Source organism: Athene cunicularia, unplaced genomic scaffold (genome assembly GCF_003259725.1).
Source record: "Athene cunicularia isolate RWA unplaced genomic scaffold, athCun1 SCF_29, whole genome shotgun sequence".
NCBI lineage: Eukaryota > Metazoa > Chordata > Aves > Strigiformes > Strigidae > Athene > Athene cunicularia.
This window is the reverse complement of record NW_020799366.1, coordinates 64515-84053: the sequence shown is the minus strand read 5'-3', so window position 1 is coordinate 84053 and position 19539 is coordinate 64515. Positions and strand designations below refer to the sequence as shown.

The 19539-nt window shown below is 48.0% G+C and overlaps 2 protein-coding genes across 2 annotated transcripts in view; one reads left to right on the top strand and one right to left on the bottom strand.

The window, feature by feature from the left end:
• The first annotated feature begins 6 nt into the window (after positions 1–6).
• TCHP (trichoplein keratin filament binding) lies at positions 7–7852 on the top strand. The gene is made up of 9 exons (XM_026867338.1): positions 7–507; positions 1231–1404; positions 1878–1990; positions 2285–2351; positions 2615–2787; positions 3600–3681; positions 3871–4056; positions 4128–4256; positions 4846–7852. The coding sequence occupies exons 2-9, from the start codon at positions 1309–1311 to the stop codon at positions 4876–4878; spliced, it is 879 nt and encodes a 292-aa protein (XP_026723139.1). The 5' UTR covers positions 7–507; positions 1231–1308; the 3' UTR covers positions 4879–7852.
• Positions 5287–19539, bottom strand: part of GIT2 (GIT ArfGAP 2) — a 27097-nt gene continuing 12844 nt past the window's right edge. Inside the window, exons 16-20 of the mRNA XM_026867337.1 lie at positions 18131–18220; positions 13626–13708; positions 13332–13514; positions 9000–9063; positions 5287–8182 (exon numbers count right to left, since the gene is read on the bottom strand). Of these exons, the coding sequence (XP_026723138.1) occupies positions 7970–8182; positions 9000–9063; positions 13332–13514; positions 13626–13708; positions 18131–18220 (633 nt within the window). The 3' untranslated portion in view covers positions 5287–7969. The remainder of the gene's footprint in view (positions 8183–8999; positions 9064–13331; positions 13515–13625; positions 13709–18130; positions 18221–19539) is intronic.

Genomic DNA, 19539 nt, shown 5'->3' with positions numbered 1-19539 from the left:
CAGTTTTTAGCTCGAAAGTCATCCTGTATCTACTGTTCATTCCATCTTGAATCGCAGCCGTTGCCCTAAGTTCTGATAAGCAAAAGGCAAAGAAGAAAATGGCTTAACTGTGTAAGAAGTCCCCTCAAAGCTGGTATTTTTCAAAAGCAGTCAGAAATGCGTTCTGTGTCAGAGCAGGCCGTCGGTGCCCATGACAGAGGTATCTCAGGCGCTTTGTAAAGCTGTCCGTGGCGCTTCCCCTTTCTCCATCCCGCTGCTCTGGCTGCCCCAGCCCTGGTTTCGGTGTCACCGTAGTGTTTCCCAGAACCAGCACGTGACACTGACCCTCAACTTGGGACCTGGTGGGTGCCGAGGACGCCCCAACGAGCCCTCCTCTGCGGAGGCAGCTCCTGGGGCCAGGAGAGCTGCTGGCACTGATGGCAGCGTTGTCATTTGCAGGTGGAGTCGGAGCTGCAGAGGAAGCATGTGGCGGAGGCTTGGGGTGAGCAGCTAAATCAAAAAAACAAGGTAGGCTGGTGTTAGTGGTCACTAGGGCCGACTCCTGAAACGCGTGAGCTGGTGGAGGGGTGACTCTGCCTTGTGACATAGCTGGTAGGCAGGCTCAGATGTGGAAGGAAGAGGAGTCGGCTGTTTGTTCGTTTTCTCACACCAATCTCAAACCAAATGATGACCGAGGTTGTTGTGCTCATTCCCATAGCGATGGGCAGTTCTGGTGTGGTAGGACAGGAGCTGTTAACAGGACGGATGTTTTAACGAAGAGCTGTCGTTCCTGTCTCCTCGAAAGCGCAGCGCTGCCCGCTGAGCGGATCCGTGGCAGGATTCAGTGGGGCACTGGGTGCTTGTCCAACAGCTGCTGCAGCACAGAGCCAGCAGGGATACAGTGATTTTGATGTGAAAGAATGATAAAGGCCTTCAAATACAGATTTCACAGTTAACAAAAACAATAATCCAGGTTGCAGTAGGGAAATCTGAGTGTATTTGTGAGGCTGCCTGTGCTGCGCATCAGAGCCGAGTGGGGTCCCGTGAAGGTCGCGCAGACTGATCCCCCTTTTCAGGCAGTGATGAGCACAGTTTGGCTTTCTCCTTGGGTTCCTTCCCAGCATATTTCATGCCATAGTTTCCCAATCCGTGTCGGCTCGAAGGAGTTTGATTTGTGGATTTCCTGAGCCGGAGGCTGTTTCTTGACGTGAGCCTAACGTTAAATGCCATGTTCCATTTTGTCTCCGAAAGCAAGAAGCAACTGAACTTGAAGAGCAAAAGCGTCATGAAAATGAGTATGAGATTGCACGAAGGGAAGTGCTGGAAAGAATGAACCAAGAGGAAGAGAAGCGCCGGCTGGAAGAGAAGAAGCAAGCAGAGGTGTTGCTTCAACAAATAGAAGAACTGAAATTACAGGAGATGGAGGTAAGCTTTAGTTTCTCCTCATCTGAGAAAGAAATTGTTTCCCTTGGAAATACAGCAACACAGACCTGACCTCTTCGCTCTAGTTTCCACCAGGTTAAATCTGGAACAGAGTCAGCTGTGATGTAATTTCTGTCAGTGATACAGACCTCCCCCCGAACGCTGGCAGATTAACCACATCCCGGTGGCTTTTGTTTGCTCCTCTTGAAACATGAGCACCTTTTTGTGCTGCACCAGATGACAAAAAGAGCTGTAGAAACTTCTGAAGTGTGAGAGGGTCATGTCAAAGGCTTTGTCAGCTGGAGCTCCTCAGTGCTCTGAGGCCACCAATTAAATTAATGTAGAACGTTTAGTGCCATGAGGATTTTGGCTGCTGGCAGAGGAGCAGAGCGGGGTACAAACTGGCACAGAGCCACTCTTGGGACATCCTGGCTCCCTGACATACTCCTTCTTGGTGGTTGTTTTTCCCCTTTCAGGCAACAAAGCTGAAAAAAGAACAAGAGGGTTTACTAAAGCAGCAGTGGGAGATGGAGAACTTGGAAGAAGAAAGGAAACAAATGGAAGAGCACCGGAAGAAGAGCAAGCTTGGGTACGAGATGGGGGACAGCTTGTTTCAGCAGGGCTTGGATGGAATCTGCTCCTGCGTCTGTGCACAGCGTGAGGTGTTTCAGGTAGCAGCAGAGGGTTGTAAATATTTGGGTTTTGATGGAAACGCCTGGAAGATCTAATGAGCCTTTCTGTTTGTGTTAGCAGTGGCAGGTACCTCTTGCCTGTAAGTCACGTCACAGATGTACCTCCTTGAGTGCTGGGTGTAACAACATGGGGCTTTAAAGTCAGGTTGAATGTTCTTTTTTTTTTTTCTTTCTCTTTCTTTCTCCTTCAGTCGCTTTTTGAGGCATCAGTGTAATGCCCAGTTAAAGAGAAGAGCCCAGCAGATACAAGAGGAGCTGGTAAGAGAAAATACCCCTTGATTTAGCCGTTATAGATGCTGTGTGCTGGACAAACTTGTGTTTTATGTGTCTGGCTCCGAAGCCTACAAATAATTAGTTAGGAAGCCCCTTCCAGCTTGGGAACGGGGCTGGAGCAAGAAGATCATGGAGCAGGCAACAGCCCGAGCATCCTCCTTGATGCTTCTCACAAAAATTTGTGGAGTAGCCCTGTGTGCAGGCTGGAAGCCTGTTGGATAGTTGTTAATCTTGTGGCTTTTTTCAAGGAGATAGACAGGCAAATCTTATTAGCCCTCCTCGAGAAAGAAGATGAGGATCAGCACCAGCAGTCCGCGCGACGAGAGCAAGCTGTTGCAGATGTTGCCTGGATGAAACGTGTCATTGAAGAACAGCTCCAGTTGGAAAAGGAGAGGGAAGCAGAGCTGCAGATTATTTTTAGGTGAGTCTGTGCACCTCTGAGTGTCATCTGAAGAGCCCCTGCGTGCTGAATGTTCCTGCCTGGTCGGCACAGCTCCGCTAGCGGTTGCTAAACGTGCTCTGAAAGAGGCAGCTGGTCATACTGTGGGCCAGGTACTTTGGCAAAGCAAGCAAAACCTGAGGCTGTTTTTCAACTGCCTAGTCCATAGTCCATAACTTCTGTTACATTAGCTCGAATGCAAGAGCTTTACTAACAAGAGAAGGTGTAACGCAGAGACAGCAAGAAGGACCTTTCAGTTGCGTGTGCTTTGCAACCAACGTGCAATGATTCTGCATTACTGACGTGGAGGGGTTTAGCTTAAGTGACTCCAAACCCCCCATATTGTTCCCTTTTGTAGCTCAGCTCCATAAAAGCTGCCTCAGGTTCCTTGTTCAGGTTCAGCTCCCGCTCTCCCCCGCACAGAGAGTGCTTTTGGTGGTAGCAGGACAGCGCCTGCTCCCATCGAGTTGTAGTTAAAGGTTTTGTTGGCAAGAGGGAAGATTTGCAAAACTTTCCAGCTTTAGCAGCACCCTTAACTACCCACCCCTCTGTGCAGTAATACCCGTGTTTGGGTGTCCTGCTGGGGCAGGCGGGTGCTCCCGAGGGGCCCTGCTGTGGGTCAGTGTGCCCGTTGGCACGTTGCCTCCTCTGGCGGGAGCGGGTCTGCGGTGCACGCAGGAGGAACCCGAGCTCTCCGCTACTGCCTCAAGGAGCTCGTCTGTGCCCAGGGACTACGCCACGGGGTTTCACTGTACATTATAACCTTACGAGATAATTCTTCCTCTCTCCTCTAGAGAAGAAGCACAAAAACTGTGGGAGAAGAGGGAAGCAGAATGGGAAAGGGAGAAAGCGGCCCGAGATCGCCTGATGAAGGAGGTGACGACCTCTTGGCTCGATGAAGCCATCGCTCCAGCGGCAACCCGCCGCCCTCCGGAGGGGTCCCAGCGCAGAGCTCTGCTTCCGCTGCGCTGCCCGAGAGCAGTTTAACTGTCAGCACTGAGACTGCCCCAGTTCTGGGTCTGACCTGATTCTTGACCTCTCCCTTAATCCTCTCCCTTCCCAAAGGTCCTTGCGGGCAGACGGCGCCAGATCCAAGAGAAGATGGAGTTCAACAGACGAGCCCAGGAAGAGTCTGTGAAGTACCGAGAGCAGCTGATTAAAGACCTGGAAGAGACGAAAGAACTGACCAGGCGAGAGAAAGAGCAGGAGGAGGAACTGAGAAGGGCCCGCGGGAAGGAGCTGGCGGCGCAGGTACAGCACGTGTAGCCACTCCAGCCCGGTGGGTGCCTGACCCCGCTGTGACACCCCATCTCTGTGCCCAGCTGACAGAGCACCACTTCCCGCAGCAGGAGGAGGAGCAGCGCCAGAGGGAGGAGGAAGAGGAGGCACGATCCGCCCAGCAGCGCTGCCAGGAGGCCAGGCATCTGGCGGAGCGCGGACATGGCAGCAGGGTAGGAGCGGCGCGGGCTCACCCCGACACCAGCCCGGCGGCATCGCCCACAGTTCTCAGCGGTTCTTCTCACGCCAGAACACCTGCCCGTCCTGCACTGGTGCTAGTTCTGACAGAGGGCTAGAGCTCTCTCAGAAATTGCTTTTCTTTTGCTGATACTGATGCTTTAGGTCCTCATTTAAATAACCCTTGAAACAGCCTCAGATATTGGTTTCCAGCACAACAAGCTGCGTTAACGCAGTCGGTACAGCGCATCTCAGCCGCTTGCCGTCTTTATGCCTTCTGTTGGGTTTTTCCTGGCTCTAAAACCAGCAGAGTTTGAGGAACCTGTCCAAAAACGCATGCCCAGATCCTATTTTTCATACTAAACTATGAGCTCCGTGTGGAGTTGCTCACCTCAGTCATTTACTAGAGAACGGCTCCCGCAGTCAGAGGCATCACTGCCTTAACGTACCAACTCGTAGGGTGCCAGTTCCTGGAGGACACTGCGCTCCCCCGGGCACAGTATTACCCAAGTTACACAGCACCTGGGTGCAGGATTAGTTCTAGAGCCCCTAAACTAATTACAGTCTTTGCTTTGACCCCCTTAGTGCTACAGTTACCCGAAAGCAGCGTGGACCTGAGGGTTCTTGTCCTCTGCGCCTGAGGAATGAGGCTCCACGAAACAAACTCTGAAGAATCAAGGAACTGAAATAATGGTGGGTTTGGAATAGCCTACGACAACACCGAGACTCAGCTCAGGAGATCTCTGAAAAGATACCGCCGTGGCACAGCTGAACAGAAAAGCAAATTTCTTCTGGGAGGTGAGAGCAGCCTTGGGGGAGCGAACTGCTTCAGCTACTCCGTGCTCAGGAGCGGGGACGATGGAGTGTGGTAGACACTGCGTCGGGGCCACACAGCAAAAAAACTTTCAGGAGTTAATTCAGAATGTGTTGCCAATCAGCGAGATGGACGGTGTGTGCTGTGGCTGTAATTCTTAATGTTCAGTTCCTCGCCAGAAGCTGCTGAAGACTTTTTTTTTTTTTTAACTAGTTTCGTAATTAGTAATTTCAACCTGAACACCGCTTGTTTCTTTATGAGCAAACTGCTGGAGGGGAGTTGCAGCTGATTATTGCACTTGATTCCTTGCTTGGGTCCTGTCACAGCGTGCGAGGAGCCATCGCAGAGACAGGCACAGCCTCAGCACCAACCACAGAAACCTCTTCCAAGATCTCCTCCTTACAGAACCAGCAGTCAGCCAAGCCCAAATAACTTTGCACACTGAAAAGGTTTTAGCATTTTATAGTAATACTGTAAACAAAAGATTAAGTCAAAATATTGTACAGACAGAACGACACTGATAAATACAAATTTTGGAAAAAGGCAAAAAAAATGTGTACTTTCCTATGCAGCATTTGGTAAAGAAAGAGCAAGTTTGTTTACAGGGGGAAAAGAGGAGATCTAGCCCTAAAAGAGAAGAAACACCTTTGTTATTTCAGGTATTAGAAACCTGTTGCCCCCGTGTGAGCCGCGGGCTTGAGTTCTGCCGCGCAGGGCCCCTGTGAACAGCACCTCAGCGCGGGCTTGGGGTGCTGCCACCCCACCGACAGCGGCGGGGCAGGACAGGCGCCACCGTTCCGGGGCGATGGCACGGCCGCTCCATCCCCACCCTGAACGCCCCGCGGACTTGGGGCGACGGCAGGGGCACCCCGCGCGGGGCTGGTCCTGGTTTTAGAGCCAGGCCTTCCCCTAAGCTGAAGGGCTGGCTTTAGAGAATCTGGAGGTGGTGCAGAACAAGGGCGCGCAGTCACCCGAGCGGCCGTTTGTTTTGGTACGGGGCAAGTTTAAAAAGCGCTGATAACTCAGTGTTACCCTGCTCTGGAAACCAGGTGAGATACGGTCAAGAACAGCATACAAGGGCGTCCTGAGAGATTTAAAAATACCATCCGCTGCCTTCCAGCGATGCCAATTTAAGGGAAAGTTCCCAGGTTATCTATGTTTTTAATTGCCAGTAGCATAATTCCGTAGCAGGTTTTACAAGTGTCCTTCACAGTTCTAATCCCAGCCTGTCGGCATTCCCGGGCCTTTACAGACAGTTCTGGAATTCAGAAGTGCAGAAAGGAAATTACAAACCCTGCAGTGAAGAACATTAATTTACTGGCTTGTCATCTACCCTCTCCCTTCCCTCAAACTTGCACTGCTTTAAAAAAGGACCTAATGACAAGACAGAGGCATCCCCCAGCGTTATGGCACTTTGTGTGTATATGTACATACAAACTCGCTGCGATGTGAAGAGGGACCAACTGCTGAACTTCAGCTCGTTTGTTCACCTCAACAGGGCAGTTTTTCACCAGAAAGCCTTGAGGAGAGGGTGCTGTTGGCAGAGCAAGTGCTGCAGCCCTGCTTGCGGGGCAGTAGATGGACATTTCCACTCCAAGGTTTCTCTGAAACCTCCATAAACATTCTCTGCAGCCCCCTCGCCCTGCCTGGACGGGCAGCTCCCTGGAAACAACAACACACTTCCACACAGGACATGGGCAAAGGCAATAATTAGTGATTTTTTTTTTTTTTTGCCCCCCAACAAACTCTCATTTTTGAAAATACAGACTGAGACATTTTTGGAATTTTTTTGAACGGATATGAATGAAAAAAACCTGAAACGCACAGTGACGTTTGTTACCCATCCACCTTTCTGACAGGCAGCCTAGCGTGGGTTACCCCGTAGGTAGCTTGTAAAATCTTGAGAGATTTGCATAAAACTTACTAGATAGAAGAAAACCTTTTCACATTTGGGTATGCTGAGGTACAGAGGTTACGTGCGATGGCAGACAGCTGCTTCCGCACTGGCACTGCTGAACTTCCTTTGTTGGTTTAATGATCACAGAAATCTTTAGTGAAATTGCATCTGGAGTTACTGAGCGATGCTGCTGCAAACAAGACGGTGCCTTGAAGACAGTAAAATTCTGTAGGAAACTTAAGAATGAATTATTAACTCAGAAACAAGGGATAGTATTTTAACCACTAATGCCCTAAAGTAACATCAAAACGTATATTAACGGCATAGTGACAACTAAAAGAAAGAACTATTAAGTTTCAAATTCCTTCCAAAATGGGTAAAGTGACAAAGACCTTGTATAGTTACGTGTAATAAGCTCGGATGCCCACAACTACTACTGTTTCAGCAGACTAAAAACGCGTTATTGCACAACAGTCGATACGGGAACAGAGAATATTTGGCTTGTACTCCGTTACCAGGGCAACCACCTTCTTCCTGCTGGGTAGGGGTTACAGTCCTGGAGCCTTCGGAGCCCGCTGTGCTGCGGGTGGCCGGGTCGGTGGCCCCACGGCACACGAGGCTCCGGGCTGGCCAGAGGAGGGGCGAGGTCCTGCCCTCTGGTACGTGCCAACTTTTGCAAAGTGCTACCTGAAAGCGGCACGCGGCCCCCAAGGAAAGAGCCAGCAAGAGCTTGACACGACGCTGGGACGCGGTATCGGCTCGACAGCTATCTGCAACATGCTATGGTCTGTAACTAAACTGGCAACACAGGCACAAAATAAGGCAGTGGGTTAAATTAACCATAAAATTGTTAGAAAACATGCAAAAATAATACTGAGTTTAAAAAAAAAAATGTTCCTTGACCCTTTAGTTTTTCCTCATTAAAAAACCCTCAATAGTTCCACACCTCTATTTGAAATCCAACCCTTAAAAAACAAGCCTGAAAAGCCAAGTGTGACTCAGTTGTTGTTCTCTTTGGTTGTGATGGTAACCAGCTGTTTGGCGGCCTTGGCGATGTCGTAGGCGCACTGGATGACCTGCTGGGTGACCAGCTGGATGTCGGGCGCGGGGCAGGGCTCCCCCGGGAGGGTCTTTTTGCACTCGCATTGGAGTCTGTAGGCACTAGATGTCAGCAGGCGCAAAGAAGTCCTTACCAGTTCGGATTTGGGTTTCTGGGAAAGAAGAGCAGAAGTTGAACCCGACAAACCGTTTCAGGATCGGTTTTGGTTAGGCGGGAGTGGCTCCCAGGAGCTCTTTAACCCAGGCCCTGCCTGCGGGGCCTCCTAAGCCATCGCTGCTGCAGAGACAGGGGGTAGGAGCTGATGAAATCAGTTCCCAGAATTTCTCCTCGCTCATCTCAGGGGCATGTTAAACTGCTGCCAGGCAGTGCGCAGGGAATACTGCTTCACACTCTCTTTTAGGAAGTTCCTCACACAGAGTTTCTAGTGCCCATTTACTGCTACCCAGCCCTTGTCCTGGCTGACACAAGTACGAGACAATCAGTTCAGGTGGGCACAAGAGCGTTAGATTTTTTTCCTGGCGGTTTTACAGAGGTAGGTAAGTTTTTGTAAAAACTTAATCAGAGATTTCACTCCCTCAATTTGCTGTGAGGAAACAGAACACTTTGGTAGATGGGCAAGAGATCTAACATACCTGCAAAGTAAGAAATTCAGACAACGGCACTCAGCTGGACGCTAGGGACTTGAGGGGCCCAGCAGAATTCCCCAATAACCACACGACCCCCCGAGCTAGGTGCCTCCAGTTTTGGAGGAGCTGCAGGCCGACTCTCAGAGTTTGAAGTTCAAGAGCAAAAGGAAAGGCCTAGACTCACACATTAACCCTTCCCAACCGGCACGCTGATAAATACAGGGATGCCAGATGCGACAAAACCATCGAGTCTTTTGCTCTCTATCTCCAGCTTTGGGTTTTCATTTACTGAAGGGAAATCTAATGAGGAAGGAGGCCCACGTTAATGCTGAAGGTACTTACTTTTGGGAACAAGGCTGCCATTTCTGTTACCGCCACATGTATTCTCTCGGAGCATGGTATATAGCTGCAAAAAGATGCAATGTAGTGTTTATTATGTCAAAAACTCCTTTCCTCCTCAATTTTACTAGCCGGTGGCTATCAAAACCCCCGTATATATTCTAAAAAGATCTTTGAAGGCTGCACCAAAGGCAACAGAAGTAGCTGGTGCAGGACACAGCGTGGTGACCCGCAGCATCTCCTCAGCAGCCCCCGCATGCTGCAGCACAGGCATGGACAGAACTATGCGACTTCAGAACAAGCAAGAACTTCACCAATTAATTAAGTTTTCCTTACTTTTTCATTAAAGTTTGAGGGAACAACCGTACCCTCCTATTATACTAAACATTGTCAGAATTAAGTCTCAATGCGTATGCGATTATGGAAACATGTCTATGAATATGAACTGCTCATAACTCTCATGATTCCTGACCTCCCCTCACCTGACTAATCAAATGCTAGAATTCTTCTCCAAATTATACAGAAAATTGCTCAGCTCCTACTTGGTGTACACGTGATGACATATCGTTGCATGTGGGAGAGCATGCCCAAGCAAACTGGTTCATGTCAGTCAGGCACAAAGGAAAGTAAAAGACTGAAGCAAAATCCAGTGACACAGAAGGGCTTTGGAAAAAAAGCAACTTTTTTTCCTCAGTGCAGTGCTGATGATCAAAAGTGGATTAAAAAACCTCTTTGTATATGGGATCTGAGTAATTTTAACTTGCTGCCATTTTAGGGGAATCTCTACCCGTTTTTTTTGAAAGAGCTCTTTCTCTGTAAGGCGGAGAGACTATAAAACCAGACTACTAAAAGAGTTTTTAAACTGCTAAGGATCTAAGCGGCTAAAAATATGCAGTAATCTCTGAAGTTAAAAAAACCCAAAAGGCATTTCAATTGATTTTATGTTTCAGAGTTGAATTCTGGCCATGCAAACTCCTAAAATGTGACAGCCAAGTGCTGATATTTATAGGGCTGTCTTGCCTACACCCCTGAAGCAATTCAACTTTCCTGTGCTTTTTTTCCATGTGAAAATTACAAAGCCTTTAAAAAAAAAAAACCAAACCACTTTGTACCTAAGTTTCCCAAACACAGGAAACCCAAAAAGCTGTATTCAAAACAGGTGGCAGCAAGACCTGAAGCCTGAGCTCCGTAAGATTTTAACCCGTCGGTCCTCAGGTGCTCTGAGCCACCTCTGTCACAAACACGTGCCCCGGCGGGTCAGGCGCCGGGCGGGGAGCTTCAGCTTGGTGCAGACATGCCGAGGACACACCTCGATTCCAAGGAGATTAATTTGCATCTCTGCATCAGTTCGTTATCAGTCGAAGCCGAGAATGCAGCACCATGCAGTATTTCTTCCTCCTCATTTCACAAACTGAAAAAAGTCAGACACCTACTGAGAAGGGGGTTTCCAAATTTCCAGTACAGAACTCACACCTTGCTTTTTGGTGATGTTTAACTAAAGAGAAAACATCCTGTGAAGGTAACTGAAGAACACCAAGATGCCTTCTCGGATTGATTTATACACACTAGACAGACAACGCACAGTTCTCATACGTGCATCTCCAGACTACCAACTACTGCCACAGTTTCAGGCTAAAATGTTCAGTAATTCTGTTAACTAATAAAACAAAGGCAGGTTCCATGAGTCCTCACAGATCTCACTTCTGATTTATATATCAAATGAAAACTGGTCTGTTCAAAACAGGTCTTTAAACCATCATAAGCTGCTCTGAAGTGCTGTGCTAGTGTGGTCTGTCAAAAGCCCAATTTCAAAAGACTTGTTTTTATGCTTCGAAGACTCAATTTTAGCACGTTAGTTGATGGGATTCAATCTTAAGCAAGAAAAAATCTCAAAAAAATCACAAAGCATTCAAGAAAAATATTCAGCATCTGTAGATTATGGTAGATCATTGCCCTTTCAAGTAAAAAACAATCCAAAACCAAAAAAACCAACCTCCCAGTCATTATTTATGCAGTCATCTTGCAATACTGAAGGTGCAAAACCAGGGCGTTTGCAAATGCTCTGAGAAAGCAGCAACACTCGGGTCATTTTGGCAATGTTGGAAAAATTGCTTTCAAAATGGACTATTCCAAATCAGATTAATTCTTCCAAATAAACCAGAAGTGGAGAGAAGTCTTCCAAATCCACTGAAATTCCCATTCTGCTACTGAGTTAGCAATTAATTTGCTCCCTGCAAGCCACACTGAACAGCACCATACCTCATTAAAAAGCCAGTTTGTTGATTAAACCCTTCACTAACAAGGCAGAGAAATCCCTGAGAATAACTTGAATGAAAGAGACCAAGATTAACCACACACATTTCGTAATATTTTCTCTAGGTTAGCTGCAAAGTTTACACCGTGTCTTGGAGAAACGGCTTTATTTTCTAGTCTAAACACTCCCTGTAAGCCGATGAAATAAGATGACACATTTGTTGAGTTTACCCACATTCCAGTAAGAGATGTTCAAGGAGTGACAGCTTGGAAAAAAGAATCCATCGTTAGCAGTAACTTGTAACCTCTCCCTCCAATCCTGGGATTTGTCACTGGCAGTAACACCTGGGGTTAGAACTTGAGGAGTTCTGTTTTTAAAGAACATCTCACTTAAATTTCATTTTATTTCAGGCATTAACAAACAGTATTTTGGTCAGGTTGGAAGATACTCTATATAAACACACATCTTTTGCACTGATTCAAGATACAGATGATCTCATCTGACACAGCTAAAGGCCCAAGCTGTGAGGTGCAATGCTGGGAATGGGGCAACTCCCACTCCTCTTGCAACAGGAAGAGAAGCAGCAACCACACATTCCGCTGTTAGTTGTTGGAATTTACCTCGATGGACACTAAACACAACAGAGGCAGGAGAATCTTTTACACTAGAGACAGTTCCAGTTCCAGGCTGCGATTCTGCTCCCTGTTAAATCGACCCAGCAGGCAGCATCGCCGGCTCCTAACGCTCTGTACGGACTATCTGCAGTTTATCATCCGAAGCCTTTCCTGCACAACCACCAACGAACCCCGTGTAGACGGTGCATGAGGGCCGAGAGGAGGAGGAAGGACACTGGGAGGCAGGGCCAGAGCCCAGAGCAGCAGGAGGCTGAGCCAGGCTGCAGGGGAATTTAAAAAAAAAAATATATAATTCAAATACTGTAAACTGTGATATACCTATAGCCCAAACTCCCTTAAATCTTCTCTTATTGTTGCTTCTCTGTGAGAAACAAGCAACAAGGGCTTGCAGTGGAAAAGGTTATGGTCAAGGGCAACAAGCTCAGCACAAACACGCTGGAACTCGCCATCCAGCGTGAGGGGAGGCCGCGCGCCGTTCCTTCTAAAAATAGGCAAGAAGGAAAAAACACAGAACAAAAGTGGCCCCGTTGTTGTGCGCTCCTCAGCGAGGCAGGAAGTGAGGGCTTAAGACAAATCGCCAGCTGCTTCTCACAGGCAAGGGCAGGCACAGAACTTGGGATGGGAGAGGGAATGTGGGACCTGCCCGTCCCCAAGGTCGGATTTTCTGGAGACCAGAAGCTGTTCCAGCCCTAAACGTCTCCGTACCTGGGAAGATGTAGACGACTGTAAACAACAGTTGCAAGAGTTGTGCAGGAGCACCACCTGATGATCAGTCAAGGGCAGTATCCCTTTTATTCACTCACGGCTATTCTGGAAATTAATTGTTCAGTTAGGCAAGAAGTTCCCCAAGGGACCTGAGGCCGCGTGTTACCTGGTGTGCCAATGAGCAGGCTCCTGCTTAGTTGGCTACGCCTGTGTTGAAACCCAATGGCTTAAATGAGCTTTTGTTGGTATATTACCTGTACTAATATTTCAGTATGAAAGCCAAATTCTCCCTGCCTTCGCAATTTTTCCCTGAAACAAACCTCGGTGTTACTACCACCCTTCCGCAGGGCAGCCTTACCCAAGGTCACAGAGGTCCGAAGATCCAAGAGAAACTTCCGCTAAGTTTTCTGTAACAAATCTGATTCACACCTAAACCGACACGCGCTTTGCAGCAGGACTTCACAAGCACTTTGCTCCCCGTCCCTGTGCCAGGCAGGCAGCAGGCAGAACCCGCTCGCAGGGGGCTGCACTGGCTGTCTCGAGGGGAGCGCGTGTTCCCAACGCCTGTGCTGGTCACTCGTCCCCATCCAGGGCACCCCGAAACGCCAGGACCCACACGGTTTGTCGAGGTGAAATCAGCATCTCCAGCGCTAACGCAGGCGCCAGTTGTACTTCTGAGAACACCTGAATTTTCTTCCTTTTCTCAGAGCCTCTGGAGCTTTTCCAACACTCGCGCCTTACCTGTCATGCTTGTTCTCTTGTGCTGCTCGCAGCAGCTCCTGGATGTTCTTAGTGATCTGCTCAGTTTTCCGAATCACGTCTTCTGTACTGGGCAAACTGGAGCTGGGGGCTGTGTCTGCGTCTTCAGGGATGGATCCCTCCCCCTGCCAGATGACGCTCCTCTGCCGGCCCTTCCTGCCTGACCTGCAAAGAACAAAGCTGAAGTCAGCCCTGTGGGACAGAACCGGCTGCTCTCACAACTCCCCGTCCCAGCAGCGCAGAGCTGAGCCATCAGCTCTGCCTCACGACACCTACCCTGTCTCCTCCAGCTCCGGGGGGGCGGTGGGGTTATCATAGTCACTCTCGGACACGCTGCTCTGCTTCTCCAGCTTTGAGGCCTGCAACGAATAGAGATTTATTTTAGCGCTGTGCAGGACAGAAGAGCCCCGAGCTGTGCCAGCGCCACGTCCCGCAGACTCGCTCTTTAGCACGACAGCCCCTGTGTTGGCCGCTGGCCTGGAGCCCGGTGTGTCCCCCACCCTGTGCCACGCTCCTGCTGCCACCTTGCACCCAGGCCTTGGGCGCTGGGTGCCGGACCCGAGAGAAGGGCTCTGCCCTGGCACCCCGCAGAGGGACAGACAGCCACAGCACCGCATCCTTCCCGGCCACGTTGGCACGTAGGGGCAGGCCCACAGGGGAGCAGAGGCCGAACGGAGAGAGCAGGACTGCCAAGGAGAAATAGAGGCCAGACCAAGAACAGGAGGCCCACAGCAGATTGGAGGCTAGACACAGTGCAGGAGGCTGAGCACAGAAAGGAAACCAAACTGAGCATGGGAGGCTGGAAGGAGCATTGAGGCCCAGCGCAAGGCAGGAGGCTGACCCAAGTGTGGGAGGCTCACGGCGGAGCAGGAGGCTGGACTGAGCATGGGAGACCTGTGGCAAAGTAGAGGCCGAATCAAGCATGGAGGTCTGACCCGGGCATGGGAAGCCCACTGCAGGATGGGAGACCAAAACAAGGGCTGAGGGCCTGGCAACGGGAAAGCAAAACCAAAGACAGGAGATGGAAACGTTGGCGGGAGGCCCACTGCAGAGTGGAGGCCAAACTGCAGGTGGAAGATCAAAGGGCACGGACGAGGCCGAACTGATAAGACATGGAGCTCGTTGCAGATTGGAGGCCAAAATGGGGAGAGCTGAGGCCCACTGAGCACCTGAGTGATACAAGGTGGGGAGGCCAAGTGAGAGCTGTGGCCCATAGCAGGGTGTAGGATGAAACAAGGGTGGGAGGCCTAACCGTCAGGGGTAGAGGGCCACTGAAAAAAGGGTGTCAAAATGAGGATGGGAGGCCAATTCCAAAGTGGAAGCCAAAATGAGGGCAGGAGGCACACGAGGAAGTGGAGGCCAGACTGAGCCTTGGAGGTCCACTGTAAAGTGGGAGGTTGAACAAAGAGTGAAGGTTGAATGAAGAGCGGGATACTAAAACGAGCTTGGAGGCCAAATCCACAGCAGAGGCCGAACCCAGAGTGAAGGCCCACAGCGGAGTGGGAGGTCAAACCTCGAGCGGGACCCGTGAGGATGGCGAGGTCAAACCTCGAGCGGGACCCATGAGGATGGCGAGGTCAAACCCCGAGCGGGAGGACCATGGCAGAGGGAAGGCCCCACCGTGGAATGCTGCTCCAGAGGGTGGAGAATACAGAGCCAGAGGCCAAGAGTCTTCCTGCTCTCCCCTTTGTATGGCGTTCCCTGAGGAGATACAGGGACCGTGTCCACACCAGGAACTGGTGCACTGCCCATTCCCTGCCTCTGAGCACACACGCTTCTTCCTAGAGACTGGTTCCACACCCCAGTAAAGCATCCAATCCACCTGCAAGGATGATACTCAGGTTTTTTTTCCTAAACACCTTTTCTTTTTTTTAACCCCCTCAGACAGCTGCTAACACAAGTGAACATACTTGCACCATGACAGTTCAAGAGTGCTCTCCCTGCAGATGCTAACAGACAGCTCCCTCCGTCAGCAAGATTCAAAGTTCCCTTCAAAGTTGCCTTGGGTGGTTTATGCCCAGGCAGTGGAACATCCTGTGGGTTTACGCTCTGAATATCTCCTGTCAGGCTGATCTGCAGTTCCCAGGAATCTGCAGACTGAAGCCCCGAGGCACACACACTCCTGTGCTCAGCCAGGATCACCACACACCCGCCTACTCTAGTCTTAAAAATTGCAGAGCTCATCACAAGTGCCTACTACAGCTCGTCCATTTGCAAGTACACCACATTGGTGCCACTCCACATACAGCTCAGTCTGCACCAGCTCCTGCCTCAGGCACAGGCACAGCTCACGTAACAGGGTCCTTCACAACCTCCGTTCAAGAACCATCCTTGGAACTCTACAGAAGCTCTGAGGTCAAGATGAAGGGATCTTAAGTGTTAAGACTGTAAAGGACACCTCCAATTTGCATCCCTGATCCATATGCTTTGGAAATAATGCTTGTACCTTGAGGACAGATCAAAAATGTGACTCGGAATTGTTTTTTGTTGGTTAAGATCCAGTATGTTTGCTAAGCACTCATCTGATGTTAAAATCAACAATCCTTAGCTCTGAAGCACCCGGAGTTACGACCATTTTCCGTCCATTTTAAAGTTACTCTGCACAGAAGGAAGAAACAAGCATATTTTGAAGGCTCGCCTCTCAGCATAGCTAGTAAAAGTGACACATATTTTGAAGATATGGAACTATTACATGTAGGGTCTGACCTTTCCCTTCTCTAGGATGTACAGAGAACAGTACGATTAGTGACAAAGCTCTACACTATGGTCAGGAACACAAATGACAACAATGAATTACAAGAACAGGATGTTATGGAATCTGTAATGGAATCAATGTACAATAAGAACAAACCACCCAAACTTCTAAAAGTTTCCAGTACTGCACAGCACTGATACCAGCTGCAGCCAAACCCAGATCTGCACTCCACCGAGCAGGATATGCCCTTGTAAGTTTTATCATTCAGTCCTACTTGCAAATCAAACACTTACTCAATTGATCTGTTCAAACACTGCACAGTCAAAATAAAATGGGGACGCAGGATTTAAAAAGCAGGCTACCCTGGCAGGAAGAGGCCTGAGTATGACCATTCAACATCTAAATGCAAAAAAATTAGGGTTTTTGAAAATGTCAGTGTTCTATAGTAAAATTTGATCAGAGACTCTGCTATGCTTGTCCAAGAAACAGAACAGTACTGATTATATTAACCACGCAGAAAAAGCAGAGCAAGAAGGGAAAACTTCTCTTGAAAAACCTTTTCAAAATCAGTTAAGTCTTAAAAAGAAATATTTCTCAAGTTTACTCTCATAAAGTCTTAACACAGAAATAAGCAAAGCCTAAATCCTGAGCATGTAATACAACAAAATGGGTTTAAGCTACTCATTATTTTCTAAGAAATGAGACATAAACATCTAAAACCAGCCCAGAGGACCTTATATTGATATTTGCTTCAAAGCTAAATAGGTTTAGTCAGAGCAAGACCTCAAAATGCAGTCGACTCATCCTGAGGATGGAGGGTACTTCGTGCAAGCAGTGCAGGCCCAGGCTGGCCAGAGCTGTGTATAAGCTACGGGTGTTCATCCCCAGCATTTGTTAGTCTGGGACACGCTGAGCTCAACCTGCTCAGGGTCCTTTACTGCAGCCACAGCCCCTTCACAGCCAAAAATGGATGTTACTCTAAAGATGCAAATGCCACGTGCTTCTCCCTTCTTTTGAATATGTAACTTGCAATTAGTTCAAGGATCCCAAATAAAACCTAGTCCGAAAAGAAGCTCTTGTGGACAGACTAGTCTATCAAACTGTCTGCCTTGCTAAACGTGTCCTTTTGCAAGGTGACACTTTATGCTCACTTCTAGCAAATGAATTTGAGTAAGACTGGACTTAAGTGTCCCACTACAAAAAGAGAACAATGTTTAAAAAAAAGTTTAAGAAGCTGGACAAGGCTTCTTCAAATAGCTGCTAGCTCACATATGAGGCCACAGCAAAGACAGTGGCTCTGGAATAATAAAATCTTACAGAATGCTTTTTGGTAACACTGCAATTTTTTCTGTAGAGTCAGTACTGCACCTAACAAAACCCCTAAGAACAAAGTTTTGTAGATCCTGATGGAAGACCAATATAGGCTTCCTTTATAGACTCTCAGTGTCTTTAATCTTGCCCTGAAAGGAATCCTGCTAAAAACAAGGCCTATGCCCGTTCAGTCTTCTGTCTCTCAAGGTCAGCAGAAAACAGGTGATGCTAAATGTACGGGTGGGCAATATGAACTGTGCTGTCTGGACGCTTAAAGAACTCGCTTCAAACAAACCAATGAACATCTGTAAAACAAACGGTCCATCAGTACCGATGTGGAGAGGTGCAGACTGAGAGCCCCCAAAGGAAGCAAGCTTCATAGAGAGGGGCCAGCGAGCTTCGTACGCCTCATGCAGTGCATTTCAGTCAGTAGGAAGAGTTATATATTGGCTAATGAATTACCAGAAAGTGCCTGCCAAATTACTTTCCATGCAGCAACCAACTCATCTCCTGGCTGCTTTCAGTGTTACGCAGTTGAACAAGTAATCTGGAGTAACTGTGCACGGTGTTAAATGCTAAAGATTTCAGCTGTCGTGACGTTAGAGAGAGGCACGTATCCCACAGCGTGCGGCAGAAGAAATGGAAAGTGAGGAAATGCTGCTTCATGCAAGCATGAAGGCTAGTCAGCGTCAAAGGGGAGAAGACAGAGGCATAAGGGCTTCCAGGGAGATTGCCACCTCCTCCAGGTAAAAGACCAATTGGGAAGGTACTTAACCCTTCGTGTGCTTTCATCCCTTGACCAGGAAAGCGTGGAGGGGAAGGAAGGTAGAGATGAAGAGGAGGTCACAAACGCACTCCTCCCGATCTAAAAATGGGAAAGAGAAAAACACTCGGGAAAACCAAAACCAAAACACAAATAGATTCTTAACTGAAACAAAAGGAACATTCTTAAAACCATGGAGATGACATAAAGCAAGAATGATTTTGAGAATTTGACTAAGCCTGAGTGGACTTAATTCTTTCAAAATACAATTGACTTCATGTTAATCCCAATATTGATATTCCAGAGGTGCTCAATTCCACAGATAATAAAATACATTTACCATGATACCAAAGGAACCAACTCCACACAGCAAGTCAATGCTTCACAACCGTGACTTCTAACCAAATTTCAACCCAAATGACCAAAGGACCTATACAAAGCACTGTCATGTTTTGCAAACGTTGCCATATACAAGACAATTCTGACATTTCTTGCTGCCAGAACCACATTTATATCAATATGCCAATATAATTTTAAATTATCCAGATTTCATCGTTTAAATTCTTATTGATTTAATCGAAGGCAGGGAAAAACCCAGCATAAATTTCTGCGCCGATTCCCTGGTGCACTCAACTGTCATCTCTGGAATGCGTGTGGAACATCTGCCCTCCCTCACGCCAGGCAAAAAACCTGTTAACTTCCAAATATGTTTTAAAGGGCTTAATTCTTTATCTGGAAGGAAATATAAGATAGTGCAACCAACAGGGAAACACATTGAAAGAAATCCACAAATGTTAAATACATGCCTAAAAAAATACTGTCCCATATTCCTGCCCACGGGGCAATCTAAAAAAGATTCAACAAAAAAAAAAAATTAATAAGCACTAGTGTGTTCACTTGTCTAAAACGTGAACAAGTCAGTGCCAAGATCCTTGTGGCTAGCACAGAACTCCCTCTCCACTAGCACCACATCATACAGAAAAATACGAAGCCAGAGGAATTTGTTCTACTGACAGACCTACACTATCTTCAGCCTCCAATTCCACAGTCCAAATAAGAAATTGGTGGCCTAGTGAAAATTTAACTTCAATTTTATTTCAGAAAGGTGGTTCTGAAGTTCCACGAACTGGCACGTGCCTGTGTATCTCAAGAAAGAAATCCATGAACTTTACCTACCTTCTTGGAATACTATTTATTTTTCCCCCTTCTGGTTTTCAAACAGCCACACATTGATATTTGGCATATATACTGTGGTTAAAAGAAACAGCTGAGCAGAAGCCAAAAGCTCCAGTTTACATATTCCAGAATTGTTATAGCTTTTACTTTTCAAAACATCAAGCTCCCGCAGACATGTTAATACAGCAAACATTAACAACTCTTACAGTTCAAATTCCCTCCAAAGCGGACAGTTGAGCAGCTTT